The 16,174-nt window shown below is 34.4% G+C and overlaps 1 protein-coding gene across 1 annotated transcript; it reads left to right on the top strand.

Annotated features, from left to right (window-relative positions):
- Positions 1 to 1,639: 1,639 nt before the first annotated feature.
- Positions 1,640 to 15,827, top strand: Gbeta13F (guanine nucleotide-binding protein subunit beta-1). Its single transcript, XM_066395875.1, has 8 exons — positions 1,640 to 1,924; positions 6,005 to 6,091; positions 8,655 to 8,864; positions 8,918 to 9,041; positions 9,103 to 9,315; positions 9,833 to 9,995; positions 10,083 to 10,231; positions 11,626 to 15,827. Exons 2-8 carry the CDS (start codon positions 6,035 to 6,037, stop codon positions 11,730 to 11,732), a joined length of 1,023 nt encoding a protein of 340 aa, XP_066251972.1. The 5' UTR covers positions 1,640 to 1,924; positions 6,005 to 6,034; the 3' UTR covers positions 11,733 to 15,827.
- Positions 15,828 to 16,174: the final 347 nt, after the last annotated feature.

Below are 16,174 nucleotides of genomic sequence, written 5' to 3'. Positions count from 1 at the left end.
GTGGCCGTTTGAAAACAAAACAAGCGCAGTTCTGATCAGCTAAGAGAATTTATAAAAAAATGCTCGGACATTTAAAACTTATTTTTGAGGAGGAAACATTTTAGGCTAATTCGGACTTCCCTATCTGCAACCCCTTAAGTGGGAAGGTGTTCATCCCCACAATCTGAAATGGAAATGGGTGCGAGTGACACCTCATTTTGAAGGTAATTTAATGTACTTTATAACTCCCGAGTTTCAAGTCTCTGCTGTCAACGCAACCAAGATAGCGGCTTTCCAAAGATGCTCAAATTGAGTTATTTTATCTGTTTCACGTTGCTATGATAACAAAAAATGTTCCAGCCAAACTTAAGTAACCCAGTAGAAAACAGTCGTCTTTACGCATGTGCAATGAACATGTACTTAACAATTAACGACAATTTCACTTAACTTTAATTGGATTTTAACGCAAAAATAGAGATTTTCAGAAAATTCGCATTTTTTGTTTCTTACTCGGAGTAGATTTAAGTTGAAACTGCACTGAATTCAAAATTCTGCAACTGCAAATTTTTTGAAAATACAGTGTAACTTATATCTACGGCAAATTTTGAATTCACAGAGTCGATTAATTCGATTCCGTAAAAATTCGCTGCCCTTATGTTCATATTAATTTGAAGAGAGTTACATGTTTAAGCTTAAAAAATAAATATATATTTTTTTGCTATACAAGATGTTTCCAAATTGATGGCCTAATATTTAAGGATACATTCCTTAACCAAAAATAAGGTCAGGAAAGTGAACTTATGTATATGTATAAACATGGGGCCGTAAAGATTCCGTTCTAGATACAGAGTGTTAGAATTTTCAAATGTTTTAAACTTTTTTCTTTATAGGTCCCAGGGTGTATTTTATTTTTTAGGACATGCAAAACTAACTGAGTCGAATGATTGTGAAACGCTTCGCAAGGCGATAATTTCCTCGACGTAATGATGAAACACCATATTTTTATACGTACGTTGCAATTTGCAACGTTTGGAGGCCTTACCGTTGCAAGATCAGTAATAACTCGAAAGCGGTAAGATACGTAGATACGACAAAAAAGACAAGAGCCAAAAAAGTCTCTAAATTAAACAGTGAATTAAATTTTTATTAAAGGGAGATCGGTGGAAGATGACCTTAAGAATTATTGTGTAAATTTTTACACTAATTTAGCGTATCTGAAAGCTGATTTTTTTTGGTTCACGAAGGTATCTCGGAAACCATCAGAGTTACAAGGTAACTTAAACGGGTAAAGAGTTGCAATTTTAGGAGACCAATCTAAGTTATCTTTAATGTTTGTTTCTAAACTCATGGCTGACTACACTTAGTACCCCCCCCCCCCCCTTCTCATTTTTTTTATTTCGTCCCAGATTAAAAACAACTTTTTTTGTCACGGGTATGTTGATTTTTTCCACAATTATTAGGTCATTGATTTTAGGAGAGCGAATAGAAGTCAAATCCCATAAAAAATAAAATTCAATTTTTAACCGTGTCGCCCTCTGCAGAGAGATAGCTGCATTCCCCTTTTATTATTCGCACATGCTGTACAGCGTTCCTCCTAAATGACGTCACACGTGTCCATGACCCCGAAAGGTGGCGTTTGTTAAAAATGGCGGTCATGACGTCACTCCAGGCTCCATAATCGTTACGAAAAGTAGGGACCGGGACCGCCGCACCCAAGACTCAAATTCATCAGGGAAATTTTACAAAAAACGCGAAGAAAATCTGTGCAAAATTGTTTCGGAGTAGTGAGAGTTAATTTTATGAACCTGTTAGTGTAAAATAATTAATGAATAGTGCGTGGGATAGCCATAAACTGTATGCATATCCCCGAATGTATTCGTGATTTTACCAGCTCTGTAGGATAGTCGGACGAAAGCCAGAGATAGAAGGCAGTGGCCGGAATTTGGTGAGTGACTGAATATACATGAAATTACGAAGTGGTGGTTATTTTTTCGATGTATTCCAAAATGCCCTACAAGGCGCTGGAAATAATTGAAAAACGGAAGAACGATTTCCAGCAGGTGCATTGACTGTCATGGCGTCTCCTAATAGAACTGTCAGATTCACCTAATTTTAATATTTTTTCACGATTTGTGGTCAATCCAGGCACTTCTTGCTTCTGGAATCTGTAGACAGCCATTTGGATAAGATGATTCTTCTCCCCAAATTTACTTTTAAGCGTTCAACTAGAAAAAACACCCATCCTTGATTATACCTAGGTGTGTCTCAAAAATTACATTCCCACATCAGTCGGCCGGATAGCTAATAAACCAGCTTTTAAAACATGCTTTGCTCTCCCTGTATGAGAGTTTAAATTGGCCCAATTAATTTTATTGCACTGTATGTAATTTTCCATAGGATAGGCCTTCTGTAATTTCAAATTCTGTTTTGACACCCTAGTTTTTTTAAAGTAATTTTTTATGTCACATTTATGCTAGATAGGAAGAACGAAAATCACCTCACTACAGCCCCTTTCTTGGCCACGCTTGATGTGTACTGATATATGTATATATCTAAGTAAATTTACTCTTATATGGGATTTTATTAAATTAATATGTTGAGTAATTGATATTCTAATATTATCCAAATATTATTCAAAGAGGCTTTAATCAGAAAATGCTGTTTTATGTAAGTTTGCTTCTCTAAATACATACCTATTTGCTTCCATTCATATCTATTTGGTAATTCTCTTCATAGTTGTTATACTGTGAACTTCGGCAGTGGAATTGTGTTGAGCCACTGTCGTGAATGTTTGTTTATCTTTCATTTGATAGAAGTTTCCAACGACTTTGTGAAAAAAAAATTGATAGAGTCATTGTCTGACAAAAGACAGGTGGTGGAAAGACACCTATACCCTTATATCAGGTATATTGGCCTCCAGGTGATTGGTATCAATCAATACACATAAAATATAAAATATATTAGCTAGAATGCTAACTCCTATGCATATAAATATTGAATATTAAAAAAATTAGTATCTGCTAAAAAACACTTACCGCAATATACCTGTAGGTTTCTCAGATCTTATGATCAGGACTTAAGGAATAGTTCAAAGAGTACATTTTAAAGAGGGTTACTGATATAAACATAATTTCCTCTTTACAGTTTACATGAGATGTTAGTATTGAGTATTAATAATTTGATAGAGAAAACAAATTTGCATTGGAAAAAATAGAAAAATCAGGATCATCCCACAATGGAACATTAGGTTATAGACCAAAATTGCCCCTCTACATTTTGTCACCTGCTCTAACAGCTACCCTTTCACCCTAAACTTGATTTTTCAATGTTCAATACATAAAGATAATTACTGCTTTATACACATACATTTTTTAAAGTAGATTAAGATTATACTAAGAAAGTTTTTAAATTGAATCAGTTTTTCAGTTCTGACATCAAGTCTTTAAATCAAGTTACTTTAAATATAAGTAGTAAAGTATGTTTCTTTCTCTTCAAAATTAGTATGGACAGAGGTACTTTTTTACAATAGGTATAGCATTTTATCTATCTGCATTAAGCTTTGTTGGTTATTTATTTTATTAACAAATTTGGATTTCTTTTTTTTTGGCAATATATAAAGCACAAATTATACAAAAAAAAACAGCTACAAGATATAGGAACTTCCACAAAATTTTGTTGAATGTGCAAACTCCATTTCCAATATTCACACCTCTAATACCCTTTAAAGTGTTAGGAAATGAAGTAAATTGTCTATCAAATATAGTTGAGTATACAGTTTCAACATTTACCATAGAATTTATTTCTCAAGTGGCACACCCTGTGCATTTTTGCAATTTTTGAATATGTTTCGAGATTATAAAATTATTTTATATAGTACACCCTACTCTGATTTCCTGTCATTATATTGCATTGGAGAGAAAATTTAGAGAAATAGTTTTGCATTAATAGGTAGGTATTCTAAATACCATTGACGTTGCTTTGTAATCATTGGTGTCATTTTGATGGCAATAAAATTATTATTATGTCATGTGGAGTAGACAACTCAAAGCTCGGATGGTTGCACTGGTAGCTTTCCTCCAATAGACAAGATTAACCCAACTGCATGGAAAGGTTAAGTCGGGCGATTTGTGGCTAATTCGGGACGTGTTGCATCAAAAGGATTTTACAACTTGATGTTGGTGACTGTATCATCAGCGCCAACATTATTGTTATTATATGGGGGGTAGAAAACATAATTTATGGCTTGACGGTTTCACTGGTAACCCCCTCCAATAGACAGAATAGAGCCAAGTCAATTGAGTTATTAGTTAATATAACTTGATCTGATGTTCAAAGTATAAAACCCTCTGTTTCAGGGTGTAACAGCGCAAAATTTGTATGTCTTTGATTTATTTATTTGGTCTTGGTTCAGGATCGTATAGTGCCGTCCATGGAGTTCTTTCTCCTCCTTTTCTGTTTTTTTTTACGTCTGTCTTATTTTCCAGTCGTACGTGTTACATTTTGGTTAGCTTTAGTGAAGTACAGTTGTTATCTAAAGCGCATATGGTTTTGTGTGACGGATGATCTTTATTATGAAAGTATGCTCTCGTGGACTTTATTAGTTTGGTGGGAAGTTCATGTAGGGCGGTCAATTCTCGACCTCCATTTGTCCTTTTGAGTGTCACTCGTTGAATATATCACTTGGGATGCAGTTTTCTCTCCTCAGTAAATGTTCTCACTGCTACCTCAACATTTGTCCAGTCTGTGGCAGACTGTTTCATCAGTCTGAAAGAATACGAGAATGTCGAATGCCTTAAACAGCTTTCGTGAATTTAATCTGGTCCTATATGTCGTGCACATGTCCATTGATTTTAGCATTTGTTATGATAGATCTTGGTGTCCTGTTGTGTCCACTTGCCTTTTTAAATATGCATGGTCTTACATTTTTTCTTTCCAAATTCCACTGATATGTCTTTCGACATTTTACCAACCGTTTTTAAAAGTTCATATTTGTGCCTTACTCGGTCTATAGTATTTAGTGTCATTCATTTGCATGAGATGGTTTATTGTAACAATTCCAACTTTCATCTTATATCCATCTTGTACACGGTTTGGGACTCTAGAGAGTGGTTTTAGTAACTTACAAAACCTCAGTGTACCTAAAGCATCACCTTGAAATACCATTCTCTTGATATTAATTGATCTTCACGGTGCTAGAGAAAAGGTTTCTCCTTCTAGCAAATTTTCAAAGAAGTTATGACCAACGGGGTGACGACCTCTAGCGAAGAGTGGCACAAAACATTTATTTTTAATTAAGTACACCGTTGGTTACAATAAGCAGAATCTGCTTGAAGTGAAACTTATTTCGTTTCAATATACTTCATATACTTTCTCTATACTTTTATGTGTCAAAGTTGATATATTTCATGCATAGGTCTCCATACTTTATACCTCCGCATTTACCGAACTCAAAATTCTCTGTGCGCCAAAATGACGTACTTCCTTAGATTTGACGGTCATATAATACAGGGTCCGTTTTTGGGAGCTGACACGATCCGCATATGGAAAATTACGAGTTTGATATATTTTTAGAGTTTGTATTTTAGTTTTGTGGACTTTGTATAGCGCCTTTAAATAAGCACCAAAGTTTTCAGTTTCCACGAGTTGCGCTTAGGGTTGACATTAAAAATGTTCACTGGCTGCTGAAATCGAAGCTTGATTATAATTTTTTTGTCGCCTGTTGGGAGCGTGAAAAGATGAATATTGAAGCGTGCTTTCACAATTATGTGCCTATATTTAACCAACAATACCTCGATATACGTAAGCATGGTCCTCCGCTCAAGCAACTTAAGTAAAAATTGACGTGTGTCGTGTGCCTTTGATATGCGCAAGAATGTACCACCGAAACGGGTTTAAAATATTCGACACAAGACGCGATTTAAATGCTTGAGCAGTAGATATGTGACGGACATAATTTACCCATATTCCATTACAATTACTGTTATTATAAGCTTTAGATTATTAACAAAATTCCTTTCCTTTTCAGGTTTTTTGTTCGTAGAGGCCCTGAAGCAGTATGAACGAGCTGGATAGTTTAAGACAGGAGGCTGAAACACTTAAAAATGCAATCCGGGTAATGAAACTTCATTTACCTTCCTCGCGTTCAATTAACGGATTGAACAATTTACAGAGTTCAAAAATAATTTTAATTTGAGGGAACCATCGAACAAAATTTCATATGTTCACACAATTCAGTCATGTTTCGCAGGAGAGCCACGATTCTCATGATATTTATTTTTATGACGAATTGGTATTTCTGGGGCTTCGCGAACTTGTTAGATAATATTGTGTTTTCCGAAACCGTTTTAATGATATAAATATTGGTATCGTTTTTTGAACCTGTCATGTTAAACGTGGCTCGATGGGATTAAACTGTCCCTGATACTGATAAGCTCAAACAATGCATAATAAAATCAAATAGGTGATTACTTTTGTAATCTTATAACGTCGTTTACAGTGTATACGAGCTATTCAGATTAATACCGCCATTGGTTATACGTTGAAATAATTGAGATGTGATTCATTGCTTGAAGTAAATAAGTAGTAATAAACTTATTTATCGGTTTGGGGATGTATGGTCGGCAAATATGGACGGAGATTCAATTCGTATCATGAGGACTATCATTTCATTTCGCTTGCATTATTAATTTCGATAAGCTTCACTGTAATAATTAATCAATATCCGTCAATGATGTTGAGTTTCTATTACGTCTGAGGCATTTAAAATTCCGAGAATTATTAAAAATATTTATCTAAAGTGGCCCAGATACTTTTTACCTACATTTTCTTGTTGACGTACGAATTTCGTTGATAACCTAACCTGCCAACTAACCTGGTTAAACCTGTTTATTTCTGACGTAACGTTAAGACTTGCTAATAACGCAGATTTTCTTAAAAGTTATTATTTCCTAGCTAATGAATTAAATAGTTGTTCATACTAAGAACCGTATTAGGGGATTAGGACCGAGATTGGGAACGGATCAGAGAGTTAATATGGTCTTGGGAAACATACGTGAGCTATTATTTGTGAAACAAATTGATATTACATGTCGTGGCTGAGGAATAATTTTCATACACTGATAGCAATGTTCAAAGCCGTGAAGGCAAACACATGAACATACATACATATGTACATTTTGACTAAGACGGAAGTATTTGGAATTCTTTCACGAATCGGCGGTTCTGCACTATATCAGCTTCCATCAATATACACTTTTATTTATTTAGTAATGAATTATTGTATTTATTAGTGTATAGAGTGCAGATGCCGTGGATGATAATAGCAATCCAGAGTTGCTTGATTAATGTGTTGATTTAAGGGAATTTAAATGGATTGAGTAGATGAATGAATTGCCTATTAAAGTTTAAAAGATATATAAATATAATTTATTTGTTTTTTATTTAATACATAGCAACGCGCGGAAATTTGAGCCCCTGTGTGTTATGACACGTCTTGGCATCCGTTTTAAGGTCGTATTTGTGCGGCAACAGAGCTGTCAGACTGGGTCAAATAAATTAAATAAGTACTTGCTCATGACAATAATATAATGCCTTTCTGACTACTTACAATGTTCTTTTCAACGTTTCTCTGCCAACAAAAACCAGATATACAAATACTAAGAACCTCTACAGAGTTTCAATTATTGATCCACTATAGAAATTTCTCTTCGGTTGGAAGAATTGGAAGCCTAACTTATGCGCCGAAATCCTCTCATTCCATGAATCTTATACTCTGCCACGACAATATCAAAGAAAACGATATAAGAAGTTGGAGATGTACTCCTCTGAGGTTGATGGCGTAGACGTGTTACAAGAGAGTTGCTTAATGAGACGTTAAATATAAACGATAAACGTGGAACGTCAGGAAGAGTTAAGATGGCAAAGATAATTTTAATATATAGAGCGAGTCAAAGATGTTGATGGGTGTTATGTAGAGGGCGTGTTGAAAAATTCCTAGTCAAGCGAACAAACTTAATTAATTATTTCCAGATAATACATGTGAATGTTGAAGTTGAATTTAAGACCGAACGTGGCTGAGTTCTTCTCATTTTATATTAATTATTGTCAGTTCGTATGGCAACGACCAAAAGAAACATGATTCAATTCCTTAAAGACTAGCGCTGTGAACAAAGTTATACCCTGGTCTAGCGTAAATGATTTGTAAATAAGAAGTATGCTTTAGCTTTGAACTGAAATATCGTAGTTTTTCGGCCATGTCAACAATAATTATTTTTGGTTACCTTGATACCTACTTAATAAGCTCTAATAGGTTTTTACCTTTCTTAAATTAATGGTTGTTGTTCGTTGTTTAACTAAAATTATTGAGTGTCAAAAATTTCAAACCATCTAAGATTAATTCGAAAGCTTTCTGCGCAATTCACATTACATATTTGAATTCTGAACGAACAATGCCCTTACCGAGATGGGTTTCTCAATCGTTCCGATACGTTTTTAACACTAACTCTAGAGATTTTAAATTAATTAATTTCGCTGTTTTTTTTTAATGAGTCAGGTAAAATTACGACAGGTATAGAACGCTTGGAACTCTACTCTCGAGTAATTAAATAATGGGATAAGTCTTTGTTCTTATTAAACGTAAAATAGTGAAATTCTCAAACGTTACAATTTACTGATAGGATGCCCGAAAAGCAGCTGCCGACACAAACCTGGCAGCGGCCACCGCCACCTTGGAACCAATCGGTCGAGTGCAAATGCGCACGCGCCGAACCCTTCGTGGACACTTAGCCAAGATATATGCCATGCACTGGGGCTCGGACAGCCGGAATCTGGTTTCGGCTTCACAAGATGGCAAACTTATTGTTTGGGATAGTCACACCACCAATAAGGTTAAACCTTCCCCCATGCTTTGTTGACGCTGGTTAACCGTTTATTACTTTAGGTTCATGCTATACCTCTTAGATCATCTTGGGTAATGACATGCGCTTATGCGCCCTCAGGTTCTTATGTCGCTTGCGGTGGTTTAGATAACATATGCTCTATATATAGCCTAAAAACTAGAGAAGGTAAGAAAGAGCTGCCTCAAAGATTGTTTAATTCAAATTTGTATGTCATTGACTCAATTAGGTAACGTCAGAGTGAGTCGAGAGCTGCCAGGTCACACAGGCTACCTGTCTTGTTGCCGGTTTCTCGATGATAACCAAATTGTCACCAGTTCAGGTGACATGTCCTGTGCTCTGTGGGACATTGAAACGGGCCAACAGGTTACTAGCTTTCTGGGACACACTGGAGACGTGATGTCTTTGTCTCTCGCACCTGATATGCGCACATTCGTTTCAGGTAAGCGATCGATCAGCCATTCGAAATTGAATGCATTGGTGTCAGTACGTTTTAAAATCTATTTAGTTTAAGGGTGTAATCTGAGTTTGTAATCTGTATAAATAATGCTCTGAGTAATTTCCGCAATATTGATATATTTAATCATATTATTTGAAAGCAAAACCGAATAGTTTAGCGAAACTAATTTAATAGCTACGCTTGGAATGGGGACATTATGATATGATATTGAATTATCTAATAATAATAAAAACTCGTTTTACTATATAAACTATATTCCTAAAATGCCCTGTTATTGTAGGAACACAGTTTACATAGCGATGACTTGACTTTAATAATTCGGCTAAGCCTAGTCAAAAAGCTTCTGGTTTTATGCACCAAAGTAGTATTGCGGGCATTTGACACAAAAATTACTATTTTTTACGATAGAAGCTAATCCAAAGTTAACCGTCATAGTAAAACATTTATTGGCTCCTAATTTCTTTATATATTATTTTATTTAACAATAACTGTGTTATAGGCGCATGTGATGCGTCTGCAAAACTGTGGGACATTAGGGAAGGAATGTGTAAACAAACGTTCCCTGGTCACGAGTCGGACATAAATGCAGTCACATTCTTCCCGAACGGTTACGCCTTTGCGACGGGTAGTGACGATGCGACTTGCCGTTTGTTTGATATCAGGTGAGAATTGCGCACAAATTTTACTGACTAATAAGTTGTGAAACGGTTGTGATTTTTTAATAACTGTATTTGTTTCCCTTTGTTTAGAGCGGATCAAGAATTAGCCATGTACAGCCACGACAACATAATCTGTGGTATCACCAGTGTGGCTTTCAGTAAATCGGGAAGATTACTTCTTGCAGGGTATGATGATTTCAACTGCAATGTGTGGGATTCAATGAAAACTGAGAGAGCTGGTAAGTACATAGTCTACTAATGTTTATCATGTATTTGTTCTTCTCTCGGTTAAATAATGCGCGTTCAACAAAAATCGACCTCTAGTTCGCCTTGGAAATACAAATGCATGTCTGGAATTAGCTCAAGTTCTTATCAATTGTTACAGTAAGAAACATTAAAATATCACCATATCTCAGACGTGCAGCTTCATTTCTACAACTAACTCTGATATCAATTGATTATATTTATCAATAATTCAATTTTAATCAATAATTTTGTTGTTGTCTTAATAATTGGGATTTTTTTACCCCTTGTATACAGAAAATTGTTGATCTATCCAAATTTCAATTTAAAGTTTGTTAGACTTAAGCTTGATTCATGGACACACGAACAACGAATTTTTTCGTGTTTTTGTGGCATTTGCAAAAAACAGCAAAAATGAAAAGGTGAACTGGCTATGTGGTGGTATCAATGAAAGGTATTCTAATAAACTATACATAACATTGTTAGCAGTATCACCATACAGGAAGATATCTAAAGGAACACGAAAATGCATCAAAATAAGCAAATATGTATCTTCTCTTATCCTTAGTTTCATAGAAAAAACCTTCTATTTTATTGAAATATCCAGTATATTTTTTAGAATTTCTAACACCAAGTTTCCTGTTCACTGCTATAATTCCTCATGTTAAAATGAGAATTTGCATTTATTCTGTAGCACTATTATGCAGAGTACCCCATGATTGACAGGCGGTGAATTTCTTATATAATCTCAAATTCAAAACGCCTTACATGTCGAAAATACGTATATGTAACCCACGAGAGATAAAGATTACGTCAAAAATAGGCGAAGTTAACATAGAAAAAAAATCAATGTGTCAGATAAAGACCTATTAGTATCATTGTTTCTAGAACCTAAGCAAGCGTATTTTTATTTTAAATTTCAAAAAATCGCACATCCCCGCACATCGAGAATTGTCATCAGTGTTACTATCAACATTGCACACGCTTCCGATTGATTTTTTTGAATAAACCATGAAATTACACAAATACTAAAAAAACCCACCCTAGTCACCTATCAAGGTTGTTGTTTTTTTATCATTACATTGTTATTAATATCATTAATTGTCAAAATAATACATACTTTGCTTTATCAATATATGTATAAAAACATTGGTGATGCGATGTTTTTGCGACGTGTAAGGCATTGACCTGAAATTGGTTCAGGAACTCACCCTTGGTCTATGACTACCGAATCATGGGATACCTGTACATACACTAATGTTGGTACAGCCTGTATCGAGTTAAAAGTACTTAGAATAAGTTTCCTTTTTTTTTAAATATAAATTAAAATCATACATTCAAAGAAACTTCATGGTATATGCGTATATGAATATTTTAACCATTTTTACAGGTATCCTAGCTGGACACGACAACAGAGTAAGTTGTCTAGGCGTAACAGAAAACGGCATGGCTGTTGGTACAGGTTCTTGGGATAGCTTCCTCCGCATTTGGAACTAAAGGGCATGCGTGTCCATATAAAAGCCAAAATTTCCGTTACAATCTCACCTACATCACGCAGTGATTCTTTTTTTTTTTTTAATTTTTTTCACGCGGTCACTTGTCGTTTACACTTCATTGTTCATATCTTCATGTTGAGTGTAGGCATTGTTAGCTTCTAGACTGGATCGATAAGCCATGTCGCACTGTCAGAAATATGCATTTTATTAAGGTAACTTCAATTTTGTAATTTATATATATTTTTATTTATAGTGTACTGTATAAATATTTTCAGTTTCCTTTTTTATCGCTATACTGCTTTATACTATATTTTTATACGGATAAAACAGTTTCAAGCTTCGTATTTACGCTAGTAGTAGGTTTAAGTTATTATTTTGTGATTATTTCCAAAAAAGTTAGAGGCCTGTATGTATGTGTGTGTATGTATACTTAGTGACTATTTATTTAGTAATAATTGTTAAAAACATTGCAACAACCGAATAAAACAGTTCTATATTTAGTTTTGTTTTCGTTTATTTTGAGTTTTTCATTAGTTGGAAATCACTTTAAGTGCTGTAGGTGAGAAATCAAGCCGATTTTTATTCAGATCAACGTACATTTAAGCAATTATTAATGAAAAATAGAAGTGGGTAGTTCCTGATTAATCTTGCAGATGTGTTGTACTTTGAAATTAATTAATACCAAAGGAATCGTCAGAATCTCGGCTTACCACTTCTGTTGCACAACATCTGAAAAATATTTTGTTAGGAGAGTACAAAGAACTTAGACATCTAAAAAAGACCAAATAGTTTTATTACTATATCTGAAAACTTCATCCAGCTTTCTAAAGAATCTGAATAAAAAGTAAGCCTGGCCTTGGCCTATTTGGGTCTAGACCAGACCCTTGAAAAATCTATTTCGAATCAACTCGTTAAGGTTAGACTTTTGATCTGTTTGATACGGTAAGGGTTAGCTAGTCATAACGATAACCGAAGGTTATTTTGGTGCCATAACGAGCTTAGTGTGTTCTTACGCTTATGTAGCGAGTGGGGTTTAAATGCAATGAAAATTGTGGCAAAAATAATGTGTTATATACAAGTTTTTATCTCCCCACTTATCTACAACGTAAAAACGCAGAGGTATTATTCTGGACCATCAGGACACCATCGGCAAACGGTGAAGGAAAATACTGCCGCGCCATTTTTAAAAAATGGCGTCTATGCAAAGTTAATCTTTAACTTACTATAAGTCAGTTTGGGCTTTTTGTTGATGGTTTCGTTTTGTTATGTTTTTTGTAATGTTGTCGAACACTTTTGTAAAGTAATTATTTTAAGCCAATGATGTGCAGTAAAACTTTTATGGTCCGGCTACAAGTCTAATATCAAAGTATATGTATATGTAAAAGACAGTTGTTCACAGTCTTCGAGAGTTAATAATATTGACGCACATAGAAGTTTTAGTTTTCGCCATCTGTTTTTTAGCGTTTGTTGATACAAGCATTTTTGGCATATATGTATATCGCATACTGCGAATCCATGATAAATCTTTCATTTAAACTTATACATCATGATTTAAATCTTGAAGAGTGTTTACTTAAAAAGGGACTTTTGTTAAAACCTATTTGGTGTGACTTGATTTTCGTCTGATAACACAAAATTAGTCATCGCCATAATTCAGCCAATTTGAATAAAATTACGTACTTTTTGTGTAACTTATGTGCGTGTGTGTGTGTGTGTGAATGTGTTGAACATCCGTAGATAGGTTTCAGTGCAGATTTTCTACATTGAAATTTAACCTTCGATTGGATCAATCCCGTTTGAATGAACGAATTCCATTATTTTTCAAGTTACCTTAGGTTCTTGCTAAGAAAATTTAAGTCAGTCAGTGAAGAGATTCTGGCGAAGTGCAAAGTCACCCGGTGTATTAAAAAAATTCAGCATCCTTCTCTAATAAAAAAGTGAAATGTGATACATAAAATTGAAAGAGGCAACGTTGTAAACTGCGCATTAATCAGACGGGCGAGCGATTCTAGAGTACACGAACGCACATCATCGAGCGAGCATTCTATGGAAATGCTACGGTCGAGATAGAATTACGAGAGAGCAAGCAAACATTATTTAACGCGAACGAATAATTGCTCTTCATCCCTCGTTTGGTTGATTATGCGGATTAACAAAACATCTTAGTACTTCAAAGCTTACAATTAAAAGAACTCTGCAATTTCATACATAAAAGTAATGGATGAATGTAGATTTTTTCTTTCTTTGCTGTATCTGTGTTCCCGTAAAAAACCACGGGCGAGTTATAGCTGGTGGAGATGTAAAAGGCGGTACACATTCAGACAAATCTGTTAGACCGAACAAACAACAGTTGTCTAATTCAGATTGTTAAAAGTAGAAAATGAATGGGAGTAAAATGTTGATAATGTCGAATATGCGCACAACGTGAATCGCACGATTTTTAGGTAGCCGTTACTACTGATTGCTTTGTTCTATACTAATAACAGTGATAGTTCAGCACAAAGAATGAAAATCATAACTTATTAAGAAGACAGGTTATCCAGTGATATTACAATATGTTTAACATATCACAAAATAGTAAAATTCAATTAACTGTAATAATTGAAAATGCCAAAAATTACTCGTACGTTTTAAGGCAATTATTGTACTAAGCTTGGCCATAAAGCATTTACTGCATAACCTTAGAAAATTAGCGTTTTTAATTTAAAAACTACGTAGAGTAAATAATAGTAATAAAATATCCACTATTGAAGCTTTTTGCTTGGACTTGTAAAAAAATTTCCGTGAATATATTTAAGTATGAAAGTTTGATTTGTTCCAACTGTCTAAACCACATAAGATTGTTTTCGTTTCCGCACATTTTTTCTACCAAAAATCACGAACATTGTTTTTGAGGAAAGTTATATTATCCCAAAACGGCGTTTTCGTGGTTACTATTAAAAGCTGTTCAGTGCATAATTGAAATTTCGTTTTGTATTAATATACATGTATACTTTTTGTTTTAAGATTATTTATTAATCTAGTGAAATAAGGCTAATGTACTGTATATATGAAAGCTTAGGGTTAAGAAAAAACGGTTGGGTGTTTAGATCCTTTGAGATATAGAGCAAAAACAGATTTCTCTGGGTGAAATGTTATCCTGCAAATGATAATTCAGCTCTACTTGTTTGGGCTGAATATAAAGGAAAAACCTTGTGGTTTAAATTGCGACATTTACAAAAAATTTCAAGCTATTTTCCGATTATATCCACAGAAACACAGGTGCAGCTATCCCAATAAAGCCTGTCTAGACCCCGTATTATATCAAAAGATCCATCTAATAATCTGATAAGTAAATTTGGATTCTTTGGGATGAAACACCCACTTAGGCTTTGTGAATGTGTTTTTATAACGTTAGGAACAAAGAAATCACAAATATTAATATCCACCCTACGTCTGATAAAACTGATTCTCTTTTTGGCACAAAATGCATGTAGCTGTGTTTTAATTTTTATACCCTGCTTAATTTTCTGTATTATAACAATTTTTCACTATACCCTTTTTCAATATTTTTGTCAGTCGAGCTTTGTATATTATATAAGTCCTCTATACAGCTGTTTTTCGCAGCACCTAGTTTTTTTCTGTTCGAATGAAAATTTTGCTACTTAAGAAAGTTTTGCTCCGTTACAAACTAAGCGAACAATGAAGCATTGAAAATTAGAGTCGTGTCCGATTCTCCAATGACCAAGCTTCTACGTTCGTTCATTACATAAAATACCTCCTAAGAAAACATGATGAAATCTGAACCAAGACGTGTTGACTACAAAAGTGGCTCAGGTAAAATAGAGGCCATATTTGTGTCGAATCACGTTAACTTTTTGTTATTTTGCTATTGTACTTGTTTACGTAAGGTTAAGGTAAAATCGCGTTATCTTGAAATCGTTCTTGATAAGATTTTGAGGTACAGCGATCATTTTTCAAAAAAGTAGATTTAGTCAAATTGTCTTTTTTTATTGTTACTGATTAATATGAATGAAGTACATTGAAGATTGTCGTATGATATAGCATATATGTAATAATGTAATGTAAAACTACAAAATAAAGTAAATAAAAAACAGATATCGTTTTCCCTCTGGAATAAAGGTCCCAGGCACATCTTAGTAGAATTCGCTCTTGCCAAGCACTGTTTAATTTCGATCCTTCAAAAGGATATTGATCTGCGCATCAGCTGAATTCAAGGTGCACGAATAGCTTATATTTACGCGATTCTACACCAGGTATTAGAGAAAGACATAAATCCTTTGGAGCTTCTACCAAATTATCTTTTTTGCTTCCCTTGTAATGACTTTCTTGCGCAATGTATGACTCTCTTCGACGATATTTGGACACCTCGTGTAAGATTCTCTCCATGAGGCAATTTTTCATTAAATTTCTTTTTGAGCTCCAATCTTAACGGCAAAGGAG

The sequence above is a fragment of the Euwallacea similis genome, chromosome 12, assembly GCF_039881205.1.
Source record: "Euwallacea similis isolate ESF13 chromosome 12, ESF131.1, whole genome shotgun sequence".
Classification (NCBI taxonomy): Eukaryota; Metazoa; Arthropoda; class Insecta; order Coleoptera; family Curculionidae; genus Euwallacea; species Euwallacea similis.
Note: the sequence above shows the minus strand (reverse complement) of the source record. Positions and strands in the feature narration are given on the sequence as shown.

Bases quoted from the DNA above. Each gene is read 5' to 3' on its own strand.
- Gbeta13F (XM_066395875.1), top strand. From the start codon at position 6,035: ATGAACGAGCTGGATAGTTTAAGACAGGAGGCTGAAACACTTAAAAAT. The intron at 6,092-8,654 runs GTAATGAAACTT...ATTTACTGATAG, and splicing joins CACTTAAAAATGCAATCCGG to GATGCCCGAAAAGCAGCTGC. The intron at 9,316-9,832 runs GTAAGCGATCGA...ACTGTGTTATAG, and splicing joins TATGCGCACATTCGTTTCAG to GCGCATGTGATGCGTCTGCA.